Raw genomic sequence first — 25,162 nt, 5'->3', positions numbered from 1 at the left:
TTTTGTTTCGTAGTGAATTCTTTTATTGCTTATAATCCTTTAACCAATTCTATTCCTTTCTCTTGATCATAGAAACACCTTGATATAATGTTTATTCTACGTAGTATCCCCGGTTCTATGCCATTCCTTATGGATACGAAAACATATAGTATAATCGTGAATCTTCGAATTCCGACGGCTTTTACATTCACTTATTTTCCGCGATAAACAAGAATATGATCTCGGATTTCCAAAATTCCACTGTTCATATTTGTGATGAACTCCATACGTATTACATAATTAGTTCCAGTTACTATTCACTAAAGTTTTAAAATATTACAAAAATCAGGGTCTTACAGTCTCCCCCCTTAAAAGGATTCCGTCCCGGAATCAATCCACAAATAGATGGGGGTACTTTTCTTGCATGTGACTCTCTAATTCCCAAGTCGACTCCTCGACGTTGTGATGCCTCCATAAGACTCTGACTAGATTGACACTCTTGTTCCGGAGTACTTGCTCTTTTCGGTCAATGATTTCAATTGGCTGTTCATCATAGGACAGATCTGGTTGAAGGTCTACTTGCTCATACTCCACTATATGTTTGGCATCCGCATTATACTTTCTCAACATTGATACATGAAAAACATTATGAACCTGTTGAAGATTTGGAGGTAAAGCTAACTCGTATGTCACAGGTCATATCCGTCTTAGAATCTCGAAAGGTCCAATATAACGGGGGCTCAGCTTCCCCTTCTTCCCAAATCTCATCAATCTTTTCCGTGGTGACACTTTCAGAAATACTTGGTCACCCACTTCATACTCTCTGTCCTTCCGTGCCAGATCGGCGTATTTACGCTGTTGGTCTTGGGCTACTACTAGGCGCCCTCTAACTAATTAAACTATGTCCCTTGTCATTTGTACCAAGTTGGGACCTAGTAACTTTCTCTCACCAACTTCATCCCAATACAAGGGCGAACGGCACCTTCGGCCATATAACGCCTCGTATGGGGGCATTTCGATACTCGCATGATAACTGTTGTTGTAGGCAAACTCTATCAAAGACAGGTGTTCATCCCAAGAACCCCTAAAATCAATTACACGCATTCTCAACATGTCCTCGAATGTCTGAATGGTTCACTCACTTTGTCCATCTGTTTGTGGATGGTAAGCGGTGCTCATGTTTAGTTTGGTTCCTAGGCATTCCTGAAAGCTCCTCCAAAATCTGGAGTTGAGTCGGGGATCTCGGTCAGATACGATAGCTACTGGCACTCCATGTCTTACCACAATTTCCTTAATGTGTAGCTCCGCGAATCTATCCACTGTGTAGGTTTCCTTGATTGGAAGAAAGTGCGCTGACTTGGTTAGTCGGTCTACAATTACCCATATTACATCACGGTTAGTCTTAGTTCGGGGTAATCCTACCACAAAATCCATAGCTATCTGCTCCCATTTCCACATCGGAATTTCTAAGGGTTGTAAAAGTCCACTTGGTCGCTGGTGTTCTCCCTTTACTCTCTGACAGGTCATACACTTACTGACCCACTCCTCTACATCCTTCTTCATGTTAGGCCACCAGTAGTACTCCTTCAAATCTTGGTACATTTTGGTGCTTCCTGGGTGGACTGTATATCTAGAGCTGTGTCCTTCATGTAAAATTTCATCCTTTAATTCTTGGACATTAGGGACCCATATCCTGTAGGCATGCCTCCTAATTCCCTTCTCGTCTGGGTCACACTTGGCCTCATCTCCGCTTAGCAGTTCTTTGTTTTCCCTCAACGCTATTCCTTGGCATCGCCTAATCTTTTCCAGTAGCTCCGGTTGCATAACCATCTCATACAAACCTTCGGTCCCTGGCTCAGTGACCTTGACCTCAATCTGTAATTTTTCAAATTCTCTGATCAAATCCTCTGACGTGGTGATCCTTTTCAATCTTTCCTTACGACTAAAGGCATCGGCCACCACATTGGCCTTCCCCGGGTGATAAAGAATTTTGCAGTCATAGTCCTTAATTAATTTTAACCACCTTCTCTGCCTCATGTTTAGCTCCTTCTGGGTGAAGATATATTTAAGACTCTTGTGGTCAGTATAAATTTCACACTTTTCTCCGTATAGGTAATGTCTCTATATCTTAGGGCAAACACTATGGCGGCTAATTCTAAGTCATGGGTGGGGTACCTCACTTCATATTCCTTTAATTTCCTGGATGCATAGGCAATCACCTTACCGTGCTGCATCAGCACACATACCAAACCCTTATGGGATGCATCACTATAAATCACAAAGTTCTCTTTATCGTCTGGTACGGCCAGCACCGGGGCCGATACCAACCTTTTCTTCAATTCTTGGAAACTCTCCTAACATTTCTCTGTCCAAATAAACTTTTCTGTTTTCCGAGTAAGCCTAGTCAACGGGCCTGCTATCTTGGCGAAATCCTTTACAAACCTTCGATAATACCCGGCCAGTCCAATAAAGCTTCTTACCTCGGTAGGCGAGGTTGGTTGTTCCTAATTAGCGACAGCTTCTATCTTTGCAGGGTCTACGAGAATTCCTTCCTTACTAATCACATGACCCAAAAACTGAACTTCTTTCAACCAAAATTCACACTTTGAGAATTTGGCATACAATTTTTCTTTCCGTAAGATTTCCAATACTATCCTGAGGTGTTCTGTATGTTCCTCCTCCGATCTAGAGTAAATTAGAATATCATCGATGAAGACTACCACGCATTCATCCAGATACTTCTTAAAGACTTTGTTTATCAGATCCATGAAAGCCGCGGGTGCGTTAGTCAAACCAAATGATATTACTAGGAACTCATAATATCCGTACCTAGTGCGAAATGCAGTCTTAGGTATATCTTCCGGTTTGATCTTAAGTTGATGATAACCTGTCATAAGGTCAATCTTGGAAAAACACGTTGCATTCTTTAGTTGGTCAAAGAGGTCATCTATTCTTGGCAATGGGTACTTGTTCTTAATGGTCAGCTTGTTCAGCTCTCGATAATCGATGCACAGTCTCATGCTGATGTCCTTCTTCTTCATAAATAATACGGGTGCACCCCACGGGGACACGCTCGGTCTAATCATTCCTTTATCCAATAGATCTTGCAGTTGATCAGCCAACTCTTTCATTTTGACGGGGGCAAAATGATATGGGGCCTTTGATACTAGTGCCGTGCCGGGAGCTAAATCAATGGCAAATTCTATCTCCCGATCCGGGTGTAGTCCGGGAAGATCCTTGGAAAATACATCCTCGAACCCATTAACTACAGGTATGGTGTAGATCTCAGGGGTTTCTCGTTTGGTATCCACCACGTGAGCCAAGTAGGCCTCACATCCTTGCCTTAAAAGTCTCTTGGTCTGCACTATAGTTAGAAATTTCTTGGTTTGCCGTTGCCCCTTAATTATTATACTCTTACCACTAGGTGTTTAAATTTTACTTTCTTCCCCTCGCAATCAATATGGGCATGGTTTCTAGATAGCCAATCCATTCCTAATATCATTTTAAACTCCCCTAATCGAAAGGAAATTAAATCCACTGGGTATCTCACTCCACCTAATTCTAGGTTGCAGTTAGCATAAACTTGATTTAAAGGGATAATCTCTTCATTAGCTATTTCCACTTGCAAAGATTCTTTCAAAGGTTCCACTTTTAAGTCCAATTTTTCGGCAAATTCCTTAGATACGAAAGACTTAGTAGCTTCAGAATCAAATAGCACATTGGCGGGATTGGAGTTTAGGAGGAGCGTACCTGCTATAACATTGGTGTTCCTTACGGCATCTTTCACAGTCATATTAAAGGTCCTGGCAGTCGGCACTCTGTTGGATACAGCTACACTACCCCTCGAGCTAGCTGGGGCTACCGCAGGGCAGTCCTTCTTCATGTGTCCTGTCTTTCCGCACTGAAAACACTTAGCCGCTTCCTGGTTACAGGCTGTGGCATAGTGCCCTACCTTACCACATTTAAAGCATGTCACCAGTTTCTGCATATATTGCCCAGAATGCTTCTTACCATAGCTCTTGCATTCTAGCAGAGGAGGTCGTGGTTGGCTATAATAAGACATTCCCGTTTGGTTCCCGCTCCGGGCCACACTCACGCTCCCTGATCCCCCAAATCATGTACTGCGGTTGGGTTGGGAGGCCGTCCCCCTGACAAACTTACTAGGGAAGCTCTCCTCTCCCACACTCCTGCTTCGACCATCAAACTTTCGTTTCTTAGTTTGCTTCATTTTCTGGCTCAATTTACTCCCTGTTTCAGCTATTGTGACCTTCTGCACTAGGGTGGCATAGTCAGTTATCTCCAGAATTGCCAGCTTGTTCTGAATCCACTGCTTCAATCCCTGTTGAAATCTCTCAGCCTTTTGCTCTTCGGTGCCCACCAACTGTGGCAAAAACCTCAACAATTCTGTGAACTTAGCTTCATATTCCGCTACGCTCATATTCTCTTGTTTCAGCTCTAGGAACTTTCGTTGCATCTGAATCTCCATAAACTTCGGGACATACTTCTTTAAAAACAACTCAGTGAATCTTTCCCAAATAACAATCCCTTGGGGCTCCATGTTTTTCTTGGCTTCCCACCAATAGTTAGCCTCACCCTTTAAGAGATAAGTGGCAAAATTAGTCTTGTGGGCTTCCTCAGTGCCAATTCGCTCAAAGTTCTTTTCTACCTCTTTCAACCAAGCCCTGGCCTGAATTGGGTCAGCAACACCGTGAAACTCTGGGGGCTTGACCGACTTGAAAGATTTAAACGCATTAGCCATGGCCTGCTGGGATTGCTGGGGTGGTTGTTGCTGTTGCAGGTTTTGCCTCAGAAATTCTACAAACTGCTCCATAGGGTTTACTGGCACTTCCATCCCCTGAGTATCTTCAGCCTCTAACTCTTCATAGTCCTCATCATCATACTCATTTCGTTCTTCGTTAATTCTTAATGGTGGGGTCTGTGCTCGATGCCCTTGTTCATTATTACTGCCCTGGCCGCCAGATGCAGCCCGGTGAGTTCTTGTTACTATTCTCCTTGGCGGAATTTTCCTGTTACATAAACTTATTTAGGTTGTTTTCATTTTCCAATCCTCATGCTTCCTGATTTTTTATGACTGTATATAATTATGCAAGTATGAAAGAAGATTAAACCACAATCTAGAAATCGCAACTAATCACCACGATAATTATATATAATTTGGCCATATGCCAGGTCTGGGTACAATATACTGAATAATAAAAGTACAATCTGCCTTAATACAATAATCCTTAGCTGGTGGCACTATCAAAGATAACAACTAAAATAACTATCACAAAATAACTAAGTACCACCGTTGAGGAACAACAACCAACTACTAACAGTGTCCACTAGCCACGAGCAATATCACGAATTCGCCTCATAGCGTGGACCACAACCCTGATAACCTCGCGCCTACTCACTAAGTCACGCTGTGGGGATAAGCGGTAAATCCTACCGATGGTCCTCTGCTCTATGCGGCTGCGCACACGTCGGGCGCTGGGGTATCCTCGCCTGCCTCGGGCCTCTATCCTCATGTACCGCTCGATGGAAAGCTGGTCCCTCAGCTCGGCAATACGGGCCTCGGCCGCTGTCAGATCAGTAGCGTATCGACCTACCACCCAGTCGTGATCTGCTAGGGATATGACTGGTATGGGTGGTGGAAGTGGGGAATCTGCAGGAGTCGCTGCCACATCGTCAAGAATAGGGTCCATGCCGTCGTCGGTCTCAGTCCGTGCGGGACTAACTGGTACAGGGGGCGGGGTGGGTGTCCTCACTGGGGTGGCTGCCCCTAACTCTGCCTCTAACTCCTCAGTCAGTACAGTGACTCTGGCCTGCAGAGCTATCATCCTATCCATCAAATCTGCTACTCCCGTCTCGTTCTCGAGCTCAGCGACTCGAGCCTGGGCTGCTGAGAGCCGATCAAACAAATGCTCTATCGACCTCTGATGCACATCCACCCTCATCATCTCTGGAGATGGAACCTCTGTGCTGCCGTATGGAATATCCTCAGGAGGGGCTATCTCCGTGTCTGGCTCAGTGGGGTCCTCCTCTGGATCCTCCTCAGGATAAGTCTCCGGGTACTCGAATACCTCTAAGCCCACAGTGGGGGCAGGGTCAGCTACCTCGGTCTCAGCTAAAAGGGCCTCATCATGCTCTCTCTCGTATCAACCTCAGGGTCTAACACATCGGGTACCTACAAGTCATTTAACACACACATTACTATCCTTCGATACTTAAATCACCCCTAAGGGTTCTTAATGTCAGTGCTACCCTCGTAGCCCGACCACGAACTCTATATGAGTTCTAGTTCATTGATTCAGTTGATTCACCTAACGTTTCTGAGACTTATAACCTAGCGCTCTGATACCATTTCTGTAACACCCCAATTTCAAGGTCGGGAATTCGGGTTGTTACGATCACTTAATATTGTCCAATAAATAATTAATCCTCTTTTCACATCATTACTCGACCTTTTAACCAAACTCACACACACACACAGGTTATATGCTCAGAAACATTACTAAATTAACGTTAAAGTATTTAAGTTATTACAGACCGAAGGAAATTATCCCAAAAGGGTGAACGCCGAGAACAGCTCTACATGAGACTGGCTCGGGTCACAAATAGTCTTGGTTCAAGTACTCAATAGGAAACTATCTCTACTCGTCTACCCGAGGTGGCTGGCGGACGAAAAGTCTACGGTACTCACGTGCGTCCCCTACCCGCTTGCGGGCAGTCATCCTGGTTCGGGCCATGCTGGTAATCTGTTGTGATATGATATTTATAAAAGCAAGAGTAAGCACTAACACTCAGCAAAATATAGATATCCATTATTTAAATATGTTCATTTAGGGAAAAACAACTATTAAGCATTGTATATCAAAGGTTTCTAAAAATTTATATGCTTGTCAATTTTATGAAAAACTCAACTTTAAATGTATCAGTTTAATCAGCTTATACTCGTACTCATTCCATCTCAAAATCTCAATATGATGCTTGAACCAAGATTCTCATATGGATGTGATATATATACATCAACATCCTTATTTAAAACTCAGCCTTATCGGCCTTCTACCGTAGGTTTCACAACAATTTATCCAAAGTGGAGGAAAGGGACTATACTGGAATAAACCACGTACCGGTGATCAGCCGAATACGAAATTTTCTCTACTAATAGAAGGAATACAAACCTAGCCGCCTTTGGGCTTATCAAGACATTACACGATGGTCGCCCATTTCTGTGTAAGTCCGAAAGTCAATGGTCACAGAGACCATATAACTGTATACTGCGCCACTTCGCGCTTGGTCACTATCTGATACCTCTCCGTGCCGGGCAGGCCACATTCCAGTCCCAAAACAATTATATCATTTACATAAAATCCTATATCGAAGGAATAGGTCATTCTGAGTTGACCTTTAAATAAGATGATTTATTCATCACTTTTAATTCAATTGATCCTTGGGAGTTGTCGGAGTTTTGAATTTAAAATCATTTTCAAACCCTTACCTGTAGTAGAGTTTTACATATATTGATCACTTGTTTTTCGTTAAGCGAGGAAGCAAAACCCTTATGCTTCTGGACTAAGTTCCCTAAGGTTTTGATAGGTTTCACATGATTGATCTCTTCCGATAATTTTGAATAATTTAGAAAGTATCCTTGGGAACTATGTCTATTTTTAAATAATTTTTTAGAAGTACGAAATATTAAATATTTACGGTCTCATAATATTTTTAAGAAGGGTTCAATGAATTGATAAAACCTTAAGTACTAAATTTTTCTCAATAAGGTTCAATGAATTGATAAACTTCTTAATTAAATACTTAAGATAGGATTTGACATCTTATAATTATCCTTCGAATGGTTACATACGTTTTAGATAGAGTGAATAGATTTAAAAACTTTTCAATATCTCTTTAAATATTTTCTGGATATTTTAGTAACTCTTTAAGTATTACTTATAAATAAATAATCAAATAGGATATCCCTTGAATGAATATTCAATTATCTCTTATAGTTATAAATCAAATCTCAATCGTTCGCTTAATATGTATGTTACGCGAAAGTACTTTGTTTATTAAAATAGAAATCTTTCGCATCCGGCTCGTTCCGGAATTAAATCGATTTAAAAATATCTCCGACTCCCACTATCTTCTATTATATTAAAAAAAAATTGTTTCAATTTCTCATACTCGTATAAAACGAAGTTTGTGTTCGTAAACAATCGCGTAATTTGAATGTATTGATATCACAGACAAACATATATTTTCGAACTGTAAATCATGGCATCAATATCACAACAGTATATATAGCATGGATAATTTGTGATAGGGTTTCGTAAACTTGCCTCGAGTGCTAGGAGTGGTATGGTCTCGGGGCCTTTTTTGGCGATCTAAAATCAATAACCAACGATCTTAGTTAGTACGCGATTATCGATTCGCTTCACTAAAATATTTTTATAAAATCGAAAAATTAATATTTTATTAAAATTCTTTTTGGACAGTCTTTCTTGCTGCATTATTTAAATATCATGATTTTTCCAAGATTCCGAAATCATTTTTAGCCTTTCAAAATCATCATGCAAGTGGCCTTATGTGCAGTTGGCTTTTCGTATGAACGCTCTACACTAAAACGGTCATAACTCCTAAACCGTTAATCCCCTCATGACGATCCACACATGTACAGAAACTACAAATCAAGATCTACCCAGTAAATGGCCAGTGACTCACAAGTTTCAAATATTTATATGGACGAATACACTGCAGAAAGCAGACCAAGTGCAATAGGCTCCACATTCCATTTCTACTACTTGTTCTTGACACAATCACTACTTATGACCAACACAACACTTTTTACTTCTCAAGATTCACTAATCTACTCATTCTCTACATCATCTAGTGTAACATCCAAGAACCACATCTCATAATCTTTAAAACTTAACAAGATTTAGATACATAAACCTCAAGCACGCACAATCTTTTGAATCTTGAAACTATATAACATAAATCCTTAAAATTCAACCATAAAATCTTTAAGGGTGAAGAGTTATACCTTTATTTGATCCTTAGAACACCTAGGAAGAGTGTATTAACCTTGGAGAAGCTTGATCTATCCTTAACAAGCCTTAAACTAACAAGAAAACATCAAGAACATAACTTAGTTTCTAACCACAAAACATATGCCCAACTTTGGACCATGATTTACCTATGAAATCCTTAAAGAATGGACGTAAAAATTTTCACGTACCTTTTATATGTAATGAGGAAGCTATGGTCCAAAATTTATGATTTATGAAGCTCTAAAACTCATGTTATAGATTTTTCTTTCCCCCTTGGTCTGAAAATCCGAACTGCTGGGATGAGGAGTGTGGGAGCTTTTCTTGACATGGGTACTTGAGTGGTGTGGTGTAAAATAGAAGTATGGGTTGATATATAATTATTTGGACAAAAGAAAAGTGGAGGTTTGACTTGATTATTTGTGTGGTTGAGTAGAAAAGTAGAAGCATGGTGCATGGTACTTCTTGTCTCCCCTACACTATTCATGCTACTATTCTAGTTTGATTTATTAACTACTAGCTACACTTCTAACTACTAGTTGGGTGTAGGATCTTGCATGACCACCTTGCATGGATTTCATTCACTTCTTATTTAATTTACACTCATGCACTTGTCGTTTTATTCTGATAGTTTTCTCGCATAACATTTCATTTCGTAGTGAATTCTTTTATTGCTTATAATCCTTTAACCAATTCTATTCCTTTCTCTTGATCATAGAAACACCTTGATATAATGTTTATTCCACGTAGTATCCCCGGTTCTAAGCCATTCCTTATGGATATGAATGTCTTTACAATTCTTTTCTCTCTCAGACTGAGCCAAAGAAAGTGGAAGAAGCTCTTCAAGATGCTGATTGGGTGCAAGCAATGCAGGAAGAGTTAAATGAATTTGAAAGAAACAAAGTCTGGACCCTAGTGCCAAGACCAAAGAATAGATCTGTTGTTGGTACAAAGTGGGTATTCAGAAACAAAACTGACAGTGATGGAATAATTACAAGGAATAAGGCAAGGCTGGTTGCAAAATGATATTCTCAACAGGAGGGAATTGATTATGATGAAACATTTGCACCAGTTGCTAGGTTAGAAGCCATAAGGATATTTTTGGCTTATGCTGCTCACAAAAAGTTTACTGTCTTTCAAATGGATGTGAAAAGTGCTTTTCTCAATGGAGAATTGGAGGAGGAAGTATATGTTGAACAACCTCCAGGATTTGTAGATTCCAAACATCCAGATTATGTCTACAGGCTTGATAAAGCACTTTATGGACTTAAGCAAGCTCCTAGAGCATGGTATGAGACTTTAGCTCAGTTTTTTCTGGAAAGTGGATTCAACAGAGGAACAATAGACAAAACACTGTTCTACCTCAACCATGGAAAGGACTTACTTCTGGTCCAGATTTATGTTGATGATATCATTTTTGGGTCTACAAATGACAGACTTTGCAAGAAGTTTGCCAAACTGATGCAGTCAAGATATCAGATGAGTATGATGGGGGAACTTAGCTATTTTCTGGGCCTTCAAGTCAAGCATAATGAAGAAGGCACTTTTATTTGTCAAACTAAGTACACCAGAAACTTGCTGAAGAAATTTGGAATGCAAGATTGTTCAAGTGCATCCACTCCCATGGCCACTGCAACAAAACTGGATAAGGATACTTGTAAATCAGTAGATATTACTGATTACAGAGGTATGATTGGCTCTCTACTCTATCTAACTGCTAGTAGACCTGATATCATGTATGCTACCTGTCTTTGTGTAAGATTTCAAGCAGATCCAAGAGAACCTCACTTAACAGCTGTGAAAAGAATTTTTAAGTATCTTAAAGGAACAGCTGATCTGGGATTGTGGTATCCTAGAGAATCAAATTTTAAACTAATAGGTTACTCAGATGCAGATTTTGCAGGTTGCAAAATTGACAGGAAAAGCACAAGTGGAAGCTGCCAATTCCTTAGAGGCAGATTGGTTTCTTGGTTCAGCAAGAAACAAAAGTCAATTTACATATCAACTGCAGAAGCAGAGTGTATTGCTGCAGGAAGCTGTTGTGCACAGATTCTTTGGATGAAGAATCAGTTACTGGATTATGGGTTAACATATTTCAAAATCCCTATTTACTGTGATAATCAAAGTGCTATTGCTATGACAGGTAATCCAGTTCAACACTCCATGACAAAGCACATCAGCATCAGGTACCACTTCATAAGGGAACATGTGGATGAAGGTACAGTGGAATTGCACTTTGTTCCAACAGATCAACAACTAGCAGATATCTTCACAAAACCACTGTGTGAAGCCACTTTTACAAGATTGGTAAATGAACTTGGAATGGTTTCAGGTTCTTTTTCTAAATCTGCCTAGTTTTGTTCTAATGCATCAGACTTTATGATCAGTATTTAAAGAATGTAATCTCTTTGTGTATTCTGTGATTAATTGAAATATGCGTTTAAGTACTGATTGTTGTCTGATATATGTTTCTAAACTCTGATACGTGATATGTATGTTTAAGTAAATATTCAATCCTATGAGGATAACTGTGCTAGATACTGACTTAGTAGTCTTCAATAAACAAATGATCCCATGTAAGAAGTAATTATTTCTGTGGAAATTTTATGACACAAGCAAATTCTGATAATTGAGCTTAGTTGAGTTTACTTTGTTTATCTTATTACTAAGTCACAAATTAGAATAATGCTACTCATCTGTTAAGTTCTGATACTAGTAAAACTGCTGAATGTACTAAGTGCTGATAAACCTCACTTATCAAAAGAAAAACCAAAAGGATCAAAGAATAAAATCATGTACTCCTTTGAGATCTAGAGTAAAAATGTGGAAGGGACGACCCAAGTGCATTGCTGGTATTAAGTAAATATGCATTAGAAAAGCAAAATATTTTCTTGGTGACTTTTCACACTCTATGATTACTAGAGAAATACTCTGATAATAGCATAAATTCTGATAAGCAGTCGTGACTCACTTACACTGAGAAGCCACTGTAAAATAGAATTTAAAAAGATGCATAAAATTAGCATAAAAAAAAATTGAGGTGGACTTAAGCATAAACTCATTCATCAGTAGGTTTCAGGATAATGACAGCTCTTTAGCAAAATTTTAGTTATGCCTTATTTCTAAGATACACTGAAGTGAATCAGACTTTACTCTTTGTCTGCTATTTAGCTTGATGCACACACTAAACACTCCATCTGAATGATGAAAATTACTGTGGTGGTCTATGTTATTTTAGATAAACAGTCATTGTGTCACCTTGCACTAATTCTGAGGACAAGTTCTGGTTGCATATTCTGAAGATTAAGTTCTGAAGAGTATAACTCAGAACTTGTATGAGGATTTACTCAAATAAGCATTCCTTTTTTGAGTTAAGAAATTATGTTTTGATGACTGTTAAGTTCTGATATAAGTCTAAGTTCTGATATTACAGTCTAAATTCTTTACTTGACTTATCTGTGGATAAAATTTGATAACAGTCTCGGTTCAAACTAGAATATATTGAAGTGGAAGATTAATAGTCACTATGGTCAGGGTTAATGGTATTCGTACTTGAACAGTCTACTTTTACTTGTTACTTGTGCGCATTAAACCATGTTTTCTCTTTCCAATGAATGTTATTCTTTTTCCAAGTCTGGGGAGACGAAGTAAAATTAATTCTACCTGTCAGCATTAAATTCCTTTGCGTCTCCTGGCATTCACTTGCCTATATAAGCAACCACTTCACATCAGCCTTCTCATCAAATTCTTTCCCACAAACTTACCTTCATACTTTTTTTTTCAAAAACACAATGGTCAGATACAACATGTTTTTGAATTACCAAACATTTAATATGGAGCTAAGCTGTGCTAATTGGCAGCAGGAATGGCACGTCACGGCCATTCCTGAGGAGATATGGGACTCTGTCCCACAGGAGGTACTGACCCACCTCTTGTTCTTCTATATGGATTACCATCACCATCTGGAGCGATTGGAGGAGGAAAGGCTGGAAGCTCTCCGCCAGCAAGAGCGAATCATCCGACTCGCCATTTTGTTTATCGAGAGTAGGAAGAAGAAATGATTTATTTTCTTCTTCCTGTTTTTCTTCATCATCAGCCTTGCCCTGCTTCTTGAGCTAGGACTAAGGCTGTTGATGTTAGGTTTAGTAGCTTAGGGAAATCTTGTATAAGTACTGATGTAATTTCAATTTCATGAATGTATTCTCTTGATATATTAATGAAATTTGTTCTTGTTTCAAGATTTTTTCTCTAAGTTATTTTGTAATGCATTGATAAATCCCGATAATTATTCATATTCTGATGACCATATAAATTCTGTTTTAATTTAAGTTCTGATTTTTCTTTATCAGCACTTACTCATCTGATTTATCTTGGTCATTTTCACTTGATTTATTTTCAGAATATTAATGATGCAGTGAAAAATAATTAAATCAGTGGGAACGGTTTCAATTTTGAATTACAACTGTTTCACCTTGATTAATGGAATATCTGGGTAAGTGGAACGGTTTTTCCTTAAAAACAGGCAAGTGGGCAAGTAATGATTACTGTTTTCTCGCGCCCAGTAACTATCCGTTATTACTGCATGTCTGACAGGTGTCCAACGGTAACATTTTTTTTCTAGAGTATAAGTACGACAGAGAGAGGATTTCTTTAATCTTTTATTTCCTTCATACTTTTTCTCTCTACTTGCTTTTACTCTCTTTCTCTCTTCTTCTCACGTTGGTTTTTCATACAGACATTTTATCAAACACCTAACAGGCACTTTTAAATCTCAATTTTTCACATGGCACCTAAGGATTTAATCATTGATGGAGCTAAGTTTGTTCCAAACAACTATGCTGCAATTCTTGATCATGCTGAAGCTCCATCTGAATTGCATTTTGTGCAAGATCTTCTTGCGCACAGTGAGGTTGGGTATGCATTAACCCAACCTTCAGTCTTTTCGAGCCAACAAGTTCTGACGTTTTGGCGAACTGGGCACTTTGATGATGGTGGTAGACATGGCACTCCTAGTTTTGTTTTCGAAGTGGGTGATTCTTCTTATGCAGTCACTCCTAGTACAATACGCAAGGCTCTACATCTCTCAGAAGGTTGTACCTTTTCAATTCCAGAAGAATCAGCTCTTCAGGAGTTAATGGCAAATTTGGGGTATGAAAAGAGTTTGGCAAAACTTGGGCAGTTGAAACGGGCTCATATCAGAAGAGAATGGAGCTTCTTCTTCGACTGCATCACTAAAGCTTTTGGGAACAAATGTTCGAATTTTGATGCTATCCCAATTCTGAGTCAGCACATCGGGTATGCTATTATAAATCAAACTCATTTTGATTTTGCAACTGGTATAATTGGTTTTATTGGGGATATGATGACAGAGAATAGGAATGTTGTCTATTTTGCTAGATTCTGTCAACTTATTTATACTTTTTGTACTGATGAACCTCAATTAGTCAGTTCCTCAACTCCACCTTTTAAAGTTGCAAAACGCTACTTTAATGACCTGGTAAATGCTGACACTAAGAAATCAGTGGTTAGACCATTACAGATTCCTCAGTCTGTAAAACAGATCCTAGTAAATGCTGATCCTGATACTTATAGATCTGTTTACTCTGATGTCCAACCAACAACAAACACTCAAAAACCATCATCCTCAGCACCTACCACTCATTCTACTCAACCTACCCTCAGGAAATATCTCAAATCCTATCTCTCCACTTCACAGACTGTTCAACCCTCATCCTCAGCACCTACTGTGAAGCCTTCATCCTCCAAGTCAAAGAGGAAAAAGACTGTTCCTCAAACACCTCAAAAGAGAAGACGGATTGCCTTGAGAGATGAATCTGATACTGAGGACCAGGTTCCTTCTTCAGAACCTGTTGTAGGTGAAGCTGAGAAAGAGACTTCTCAGAAGGATTCTGGAATTGGGGGATCTAGGTTTCTCAAAAGGCTTAGAAGAATGACAGTTCCTGAAACTCCCAAGGAATCCAAATCAACAAAGAGATACAAGAAACAGAGGGCAAAATGGCCAGTTTCAGATGATGAAGAGGAAGCAGCTAAGGAAGGGGATCAGGAATCTTTGATCTCACAAGATAAGGAATTTGCTACAGTCATTTCTTCTCCATCAACTCCATATAAGGAAGCTATTTCTGAAAAGGCTAACACACCATCTGTGTCTCCTGTTGATCCAGGCACAAGTGCTGATATTGATGTTCAAACCTTGGTTGTGCCTAAAGTAATTCTCTTAGAAGATCCAACAGCAACTAATCCTTCAACAACACTTGTTACTGATGCTGTTCAAACTCCAGAGTTATCTACAACACCTTCTCTGCATCATGATGCTAATGATCAGACTTTAGGTGAGCATCAGGATATGGCTGTTGATCAGAACTTAGAACCAGATCAGCAATTAGAGGATGTTGAAGCCTTCATTACTACACACACTGTTGTCTTATCAGAAGATACTGATTCTTTAAGTTCTGATGCTGTAAATGCTGGAGATACTGGTGATGTTGCTCCAACTGCAGATGTTGATGCAGCAGGTCCTTCAGGACATGCTCCTCAACAAACTATTCTTAAGTCTGAACTTATTAAGAAGTTTGTTACTCGAGAAGCACTAGTACCTTGGAGTGAAACTCCTGCAGGACGGGAGTGGACTAAGGAATAGAACTCAGTTTCATGTGTTCCAAATGATATTCATCTTGCTGAGCACTTGACTAAAGCTGATGCAATGTTAAATTCTGATGATTTCAAAACCCAGCTTAGAGTCACTGCATTGAGTACTAAACATCTACAAGGTCTGCATTCAACTACTCGTGCAGAGCTTCACAAGATTCAGGAAGAATTTATTAAGCAAGGAGAAGTTTGGAAAATTGATAAGAAAAAGTTCTTTCAACCTACCTTTGACAGGATTGCTTCTATTGAGAAGACTCAAGACCGTCAACAAGCTCAGATTGGTGATATTCTGAAAAATCAAGCTTCTCAGCAATCACAACTTAATGACATTCAATCTTCAGTGGAATTGCTTGTCTCTCTTCTATTACCTGCTGATGCCAAAAAGGGGGAGAAAGTAATTAAGTCCAAATGCAAGACTGACAAGACACTGAAAGGTAAGGATGATGGAAAAGATGATCGAGGAAGCTCTGGAATGGGTAGAGGTCATAGTCAAGGTAGAGGATTCACATCAAGACAAGCTAGTCACAGGACAAGTTCTGATACTGGGAAAAGAATAAGTTCTGCTACTGGTAAAAGGATAAGTTCTGATGAACTTTTAGATCTTGATGAGGAAATGTCGAGACAGTTATTTCTTCAGGAAAATCCAGGAATGGACTTGGAGATTTTAATGGAAGAAGAAGCCAGACTTAAATCAGAGAAAGTTGCATCTAAATCTGAAGCTTCTGGTAAAAAGCCACTTCCAAAACTCAAAGGCATTGTGATCAAAGAAAGGACACATTCTGAAGCAACATTGGCTAGATCACAACCACAGATAGATCCAAGATCCAAGGGTAAAGAAAAGGTTGGTGAACCTATCAAGGTTTATGTACCTCCTGAGGATGAAGAAATTACTGATGAAAAGGATGATCTTGCTCTGACTTCAAGAAAAGTTCTTAAAACAACCTCTGACATGGCTCAAGTTGTTCAGAGTCAAGAAATTGTAAGTTCTGATATTCAGAAGAAGCAAGTAACCTCTGACATAGCTCAAGTTAACTTGATATCAGAAGATAGACCAAAGACACTCCTACCAGGATTCACTAAAGCAAAACAGACTCAACCTTTGAAGACTACTGCAAGTGGTTTTGAAGCTAGAGTAGTTACTGGAAAGGAAGCAAGAGATAAAACTGGATTGGGAAGTGCTGATGAAGGAGAATACAGAACACTACCAATGATCCAACTTCCTTGAGTGAACCAGATATTGGAGCAACTCCTGAGAGATTGAATCAACTAGAATCTGTATAAATGGTTTACCATACCTACTTGAAAGAATACATCTTGTTGTATTTCATGAGAGATGGTAGGGTTTATCATATAAGGCAAAATGCCATTCCGTTGAAGTATTTTGAAGAATTGGAGCATGTACTATTCTTACTTCAAGTGGATGACAGATTGACAGGGACTGCTACAAACTATTTGAAGGATCAGATTCAGAGACAGAAAAGGCTTTATTCTGTTAAGTTTGACAGCATATACGTTTCAAAGTACAGAGATCACAAGGGTGATATAGTTGAAATGAAGCCCAATTCTGCTCAAATTGTAACTACCTTTCTAGGGTACAGGGCTGTGGAATTCAATCTTGAGTCTGATAAAGCTTATTTGATCAGAATGGATCAGGATATAAGAAAAGCAAAGATCAATGATCTCAGAGCTACAATCTTTCAAATTGGTGAAGATACTGCAGAGCTTAAAGATGCCAAAAGGAGAATGATTGATGAACTTAGATATGCTGAGAGATGTTTGTTGAAGAACTATCTAAGAACAACTCCTGACATCAGAGAGATCAGATAATGAAGCCAAGCCAAAGATCTACAACTGCTTAAATTCTGATATTTGAACAGACTGAAGTTGTTATCAGAAGTTAAATATTGGTAAAGCTTTAAGGACTGTAAGTTGTAGTTATCTAGTCTAATTCTCATGCATTTATACTTAATGTTTTTGACATCATCAAATATCTGTTAAACTTGTATATTATGCTAATTTACAAGTTGGGGGAGATTGTTAGATATATTTGATAATGTCATGGCTAATATGATTTATGTTTAGATTTCAGATCTTACTTAACAGGACAAATTAGTACTTAACCATCAATCAGTACTTATACTGGAAGTCAGGACTTAAGGATATCAGTACTTATATTATCAGGAGATAATCATCAGAAGTTAGATATCAGAACTTAAGTGCTGGAGTATGTTCAGATAAGGACAGTAGCTGATTAAAGGAAAGAAGATCGAGATAAACATAAGAAGAGATATGCATGAAGAAGGAGTTCCGTGAAGAATGGAATACTTGGAAGAAAAGATATCTGATTGATATATTTTAGGAAGCAGAATTATATTCCATATCAATTAGCGATTATCTTGTAACTGTGTAGTATATAAAAATAGACATAGGGTTTACACTATGTGTTGTTATATTCAAGAAGATTATTCATTGTAAGCCTAGAAGCTCTCGTGATATTTGTTCATCACTGAGAGGTAACAGTTCCATACTGTAACAGAGTTTATTGTTTCAATAAAGTTTGTTTTCTGTTACTTAATGTATTAAAGTTCGATTTGATTGTATTATACAATGTATTCACCCCCCTCTACAGTGTGTGTGACCTAACAATGTGGAAGAAGAAGATGCTCTTGTTTTTACAAGTTGCAAATCCCAAAAATCTGAACTTGTTAAAGAAGGGTCCAAAAATTCCGATGGTTATTGAACCAGAGGTGATAGAAGATGATGTTGTAATTACCAAGGCTAGAACCTATGCAAAAGAGCCTGAGGTTTTTTCTCCTGCTGAAAAAGAAGAAGCCTCCTTGGATGCCAGCCTTCAATTAATTTTAGTTGATTCCCTTGATCCCTTGATGAACAGACATGTGATGAATTGTAAAAATTCCAAACACATGTGGGAAACTATTGAGGTGATTAATGAAGGCACAAAGGAAGTTAGGGAGAACAAGTTAGAGATCCTAACCTCTGAGTATGAACATTTTAAATCCAATCCAGGAGAAGGAATTACTGAAGTGTTTGAGAGGTACAATGCATTGATCAACAACCTGAACATAAATGGAAAATATTATTCAACCAGGGAGGTCAGCAAAAAGTTCCTGTTAACACTGCCAACTCATCTTGAATATAGAATCACTGCCATAAAAGAAGTTAGATATCTGAGTGAGATTTCTTTGGATAGACTCTATGGTGTGTTAAAAACCTATGACTTGGAGCAGATTCAGCAGAAGGAAGTCTACGGGAAAGACAGAGTGGTCAGCACATCTACTGCTCTAGTAGTTGAAGGTCAACAACAACAACAATAATCTCAACAGTCAGAGAGAATGGTACAGTATTCCAAGGCTGAGGAAAATATATTAGTAGCAGAATATGATCCTCCTACTACAAATCAATCCAGTGATGATTTTTACTCCTTGGAAGAGCTGGAGCAATTGGAAGATGAGTCAATGGCCCAAATTGTCAAGAGATTCTCCAATGTCAGATTCAAGAGAAATCCCAAGTTCAAGTACAAGTCCAACTACAACAGATTCCAGACAGGTGGATCTTCATCCTCTAATACAAGTCCAAGTACAAGTTCAAGTACAAGCCTACTTCAATTCTTGTTCGAAGGCTAAAGAGTTCTACAGTAAGCAAGCTGTTAATCAAACATCTGGTATAGGTTATGATTACAATGCTGCTATTGGAGAATTAGGCATAAACTCCCCTCCTCATGTTTGTGCTAAAGGTAGAGAAGTACCACATGTGCTTAAGGGTGTTGATAAACCCCTCTATAAAGGATCAATTGCTGAACCATTTGATGTCACCTCCTCTATTATTCAAGAAGAAATACGTGCTGAAGATCTTGCTAATGAGAAGGTTGTTTCCAAGTCAAGTGTGTCGAAAGTTCCAGTCAAAGTTGTGAAAGCAACTGAGACTAACTTAGACACACATGAGTTGGATAACAAAAATGCCATGTCTACCATGCATAAATTGCCTGTTGTTAATCCCTCTCATAAAGTATGTGGTGTTTCTAATTGTATGTCTTATGCTTTTAATTTGATGTATGCTTATTTTAATAGTAAGCATATTTCTAGTGATAAGAAGCATGTGAATAATAGGAAGCATGATAGGTCTAAGACTGCTAGTCCTTCTAAGGCTAGAAAGGAGACATTTGTGCCTAAGCCTAAACAGAAATTTGTTAAGGCTGTTTATAAGGTCAAATGTCCAGTCATTGAGAAAGTTGAGAACATTAAAGTTAAGAATATTGTTTTGCCTGACAAAGGTCAATTCTACAAGTATGCCGGGCCCAACCAAGTTTGGGTTCCGAAGAAGGTTTAATCCATTTGTAGTGCAGGGCAGTAAACAGGTGGAACCGGTAGTGTGGATTCTTGACAGTGGATCGTCAAGACATATGGCCGGAGATAGAGCCCTGCTATCAAATGTGGTTGAGAAAGTTGGCCCAATGGTTACCTTTGGAGATAACAGCAAAGGTTTAACTGAGGGATATGGTTGTTTGCAAGCTGGTAATGTTATCATTGAACTCAAACTTCTTTCAACATTAGTGATTTCTTATTTCATTTAAAATCTTTTGAAATCACTATTGTACATCATTTCTCTCAAAAGATTAAATGTATAATTTTCATTCATTATAGATCTTAAGTACATTTTATCTTTATAGTGCCATATGTTCTGTGATACAGGTTCAGTCTCCAATGGCTTTCTTTCATTGACAGTCATGAGGTTGAAAACCCACAACATCTATCCTAGACTGTAAGGACAAATACAGAAACAGAACCAACCAACACTCTCTTACCACTAAAATGAAGTATGAGTGAGCGTGAGGGAGATAGTGCCTTAGTGCACCACATAAGAAAGGTTCTGTAGTCAACCCAGCAGCTCTGTCTCCTACATAGATGAGTAGTATTTAAACCGAGACAACTGCTAGCCCCCATACATCTTCTCAAAAAGATGTAATGGCTGAAAAGGCACAAAAAAAGTTACTAGATTCATTCTCTCAACAGGGTGCGTCTATTGAAATTTGCCTGTCGGCCAAGGCATCCAATATAATGTCACCACCTCAAACATAAACAATTCTTGATACACAACGAGAGGTTACACACACAAAGGATGAGTTGACGGAAATAAGAGTTTCGACCATTATAAGGTCAGATTCGATTGTTCAAGGTTCTTTAATGGACCAATTGCCTTTACAGGTGTTAGGAGAGGATACTGATCAAAAAGCCATATGTCAGTGGTCAGTGTCTACCTCCTCAGGCTTAAATCCCCTGGATGCATCTGCGGATAGTGGATCTGACATAGGTGCAGATAAGCAACTTGTTGACAATGATTCAGATATTACCTGATGAGTCACAAGGAAATGTCTTCACAGGCATTAGAAGGGAACTTTGATCTTTATGCTAAATTCGTTGGATCATTGTTTACCTTCCCAGAATTCAAATCTGGAACCCTAAAAGGGAAATTAGCAACTTGTAGATTATGACTCAGATTCATCTGACGAGTTTAACAAGGATGGGGATTTGCGAACTCCCATTGCACCACCTGTGACCTCCTTAAGGATGGCTAAGGTGATTTTCCTTGCAGGTACAGCTGAATTTTGGAGCTATGAGAAGAGTGATACACTTGTGAGAATGAGTGTAAACATGAGTGGAGAGAAGAGTGAAACACATGTGAGGTACACTAAACAGAATCACACACTCACAGTGAGGAAGAAAGAGAAACTACTTGTTATTTCTTTTCCAACCAAGTGAAATATGAGAACTCCTTCAAACAACGGCATACATTCCTTCTCTAAGGAGGAGATAAAAGCTTAAGTAATAGTTTAGAGGATTCCTCAACTAAGGGGGAGAAATAGCAGGGAGGAAGAAAAAAAGATAAAGCATATGTACACTACACCACACCATGTTGTTTGTAACTACGGATCCTATTGTACGGGAGAGGTGGTAAACACAAGGTGATTTCCTAGTAAGGGAAGAAGCTGTTTTCCAAAAGGGGAGTACCATTAGTTTTTATCTGCGGATCCTATTGTACGGGAGATGTGGTAAACAAAGGTGATCTTCTTTAAGCAGTTGATTCTCATAGGGGGAGAAATAAGAGAGATATGCGCTTCTCAACAGGAAATGTGGTTGTATAAAAGAAGATGAAACTACTTGAAGATATGTTCAGTCTAGAGGAACATCTATTTGGAATCTGGAAAATGTTAAATATTATCCAGAACTTTTCTGCTATTTACTTTGCATTACTGTTTATATCTTTTTCTTATTTGTTAGTTGAGTTATCCTCTAGGTATTTGTTGTTATTGTATAATAAACAAATAGGGGGAGATTGAAAGGCATATGTTATAGCCTATTTGTTTATTCGAGGATTTAACTCAACTCAAATAAGAATGTAACAAGTAAATAGTGGATCTACCGTCAAATAGATCTCACAAAGTAACATCTGTCAAAGGATTCAGAAACAAAGTTCATCTACAGACTTGAGGAATTACTTCACTGGAAGAAGTTCAAGAAATTGATCAAGCCTCAGTGATATAAATCAAGATTTTGGATTTAATCAAGTGACAGAGATCTTGTCAGGGTATCAGATAATTACAGGGATTTAATCTGAAGAAAATCAAGTGATCAAAGTCAAGACATGAAGAAACATCACGGAAGTTAGTAACTCATGAACCAGACAGTACATCGAGTGTCAACATTGAAGTGGTGGAAATGATTCATAATTGACAGTGATTTTTAGAAGATTTTCAGAAGAATGGTTGTTGTTTAAGAGTATTATTAATTCTCTATTAATTAATTAAGTCATATAGCTTAATTAAGAAAATAAATTATATTTGCAAAGATTAATTTATTTATTAATTGAATTAATTGATTAATAAATTCTGAATTAATATTAGGAATTTTCAGAATTGATTTTGAATTACTATTCAATATTAATTCAGCAAGACAATCATTTGAACTGGTATGACAATCAGATTGTCATACCAAAAGTCATACCAGCTCAAATTGATTGTCATACCAAAAGTTCTACTAGTTCAACAGATTGTCATTGTAGTTCAATCAATTGTCTTGCCGATAGTCTTGCCAGTTCAATCAATTGTCTTGCCGATAGTCTTGCCAGTTCATTCAATTGTCATGTCGATTGTCATGCCAGTTCATTTCAGTTCTGTTGATTAATACTTAAAGACAGAAGCAGCAGACAGTCATATTATTACAACAGAAGTCAACAACTCAAGAACAGAAAAGAAAAGCAGCCGACTAAATATTTCATCCTTCATCTGCAAATTTCAAGATCATAAATTTCTAGTTTTAAAGTTAAATCCAAACAACTAGAAATCATTCTCTTGTTCTTGTGTAATAATCTAGCTGATCAAAATCCCTAGAACTTAATCTCAAATTGTGTTTAGCATTTGATTCTTTTTATTGTAAAAATAGAAAAAGTTCATGTCGAATTTATTCTAGATTTGTGATAATTAATTTGAGATTAATCCCTTGTAATCGATACCGTTGTTGTAACACCTTTCAAGTTTAATAATATTTTTATTTAACTTGAATTTTGTTTCAATTTTTATTCCGCACTAAATTCTATTAAAAGGTATAGTTTGTATTCAACCCCCCCTTCTACAAACACATTGGGACCTAATAGTTCACTTGCTAGTTGTGGTTCATCTGATGTACAATAACTGTAGATTAACTGACATAACCTAGCAAAGTAAACTACATTTTTGTCTCTTTCATTCTATCACCTATAAAACATAACACAGTCTTTGCATAATCAAAATGAGACTGGTTTAAGAGTGCATACCCAATTTGTTGTGTCAGAATAGGAATGGCATCAAAATTTGAGCACTTGTTGGCAAACGTCTTCGTGATGCAATCGAAGAAGAAGCTCCATTCCTTTCGAATATATGGGCGTTTTAGTTGACCCAACTTAGCCAAACTCTGTTCATACCCAAGATTAGCCATCATTTGCTGTAGCAATGGCTCCTCCACAGCAGAACTGAATTGACAGTTTTCAGGTATGTGTAAAGCTTTTTGAACTGTTGTCGGAGTAACAACATACTCAACCTCCTGTGCTGTAAACACGATACTTGGAGTCCCATTCTTACCACCATCATCATAAAGTCATGTCAGCCATGCAGTAGTTAAGACAAAAGTTAATGGGCACGGGAAATAAGTAATGATTACTATGCACATGCAGCTTTTCAAAAAAAAATTGTTCCCATTAAACAAATGATTATTAATGTCTTTATCTCATATAAACCAATATTCTGATAAAATATAGCCGTTCAAGTATTGACTTAAAAATAAATCAAGGAAATAAATACTGCCACGTCAGCATCAGAACTTGATTATTATCAGAATTTAAAAGTCATCAGAATATGGCTCCTTTACTCAAAAAGTAAATATTTATTTCTGTAATTCTTCACACAAATACTGATATTGTTTCAACAGAACTTAATCATCAGAACTTCCATCAGAACTTGTCCTCAGAATTTATGCAACTGACACTTAAACTGTTCATCTAAAACAACATTGATCACCACAGTAATTTTCGTCATTCATATGGAGTGTAAGTGTGTGCTTTAAGCTAAATATGAGACAAAGGGTAAATTCTGATTCACTTCAGTACATCTTAGAAATAAGGCATAACTAAGAACTTTGCTCAAAATCTGTCATTAGTCTGAAGTCTACTATAGAATGAGTTCATGCATGAGTCCATCTCAACTATTTTGTGCTCATTTTATGCATCTTTTGAAATTCCTTTTTATAGTGACTTCTCAGTGTAAGTGAGTCATGACTGCTTATCAGAATTTATGCTATTACCAGAGTATTTCTCCAGTAATCAGAGAATGTGAAAAGTCACCAAGAAAATTTTATTTTGCTTTTCTAATGCATATTACTTAATACCAGCAATGCACTTAGGCCTTCCCTTCCACATACATTTTTCTCTAGATCTCAAAGGAGTACCTGATATTTATTTCTTTTCTTTACTTGTTCTTTTGATAAGTGAGGCTTATCAGCACTTAATACATCCATAAGATTTAGCAACATCAAAACTTAACAGATAAGAAGCACTATTCTAGTTTTTGACTTAGTAATAAGATACACAAAGTAAACCTAACCAAGCTCAATATTAGAATTTGCTTGTGTTAAAAGATTTCCACATAAACAATTACTTCAAACATGGGATCTTTAGTATATTATAGATTACTAGGTCAGCATCTAGCACAGTTATCCTCATTAGATTGAGTAGTCACAGAAACATTCATATCACTATCAGAGTTTAGAAATTCACATCAGACAACAATCAACACTTAGGTAAATTTCAATTTAAGCACAGATTACATAAAGAGAGTAATATCTGTAAATATTGATCATAAAGTCTGATGTATCAGAACATAAACTAAACAGATTTAGAGAAAGAACCTGAAACCATTCCAA

At 37.9% G+C, this 25,162-nt stretch overlaps 1 protein-coding gene across 1 annotated transcript; it reads right to left on the bottom strand.

The window, feature by feature from the left end:
- Positions 1-3,385: 3,385 nt before the first annotated feature.
- Positions 3,386-4,042, bottom strand: LOC141689972 (uncharacterized). Its single transcript, XM_074494529.1, has one exon. The coding sequence runs from the start codon at positions 4,040-4,042 to the stop codon at positions 3,386-3,388; it is 657 nt and encodes a 218-aa protein (XP_074350630.1).
- Between the last annotated feature and the right edge of the window lie 21,120 nt (positions 4,043-25,162).

This window comes from Apium graveolens, chromosome 2 (genome assembly GCF_009905375.1).
Source record: "Apium graveolens cultivar Ventura chromosome 2, ASM990537v1, whole genome shotgun sequence".
NCBI classification, from domain to species: domain Eukaryota; kingdom Viridiplantae; phylum Streptophyta; class Magnoliopsida; order Apiales; family Apiaceae; genus Apium; species Apium graveolens.
This window is presented reverse-complemented; position numbering and strand designations above follow the sequence as displayed.

Bases quoted from the DNA above. Each gene is read 5' to 3' on its own strand.
- LOC141689972 (XM_074494529.1), bottom strand. From the start codon at position 4,042: ATGTCTTATTATAGCCAACCACGACCTCCTCTGCTAGAATGCAAGAGC.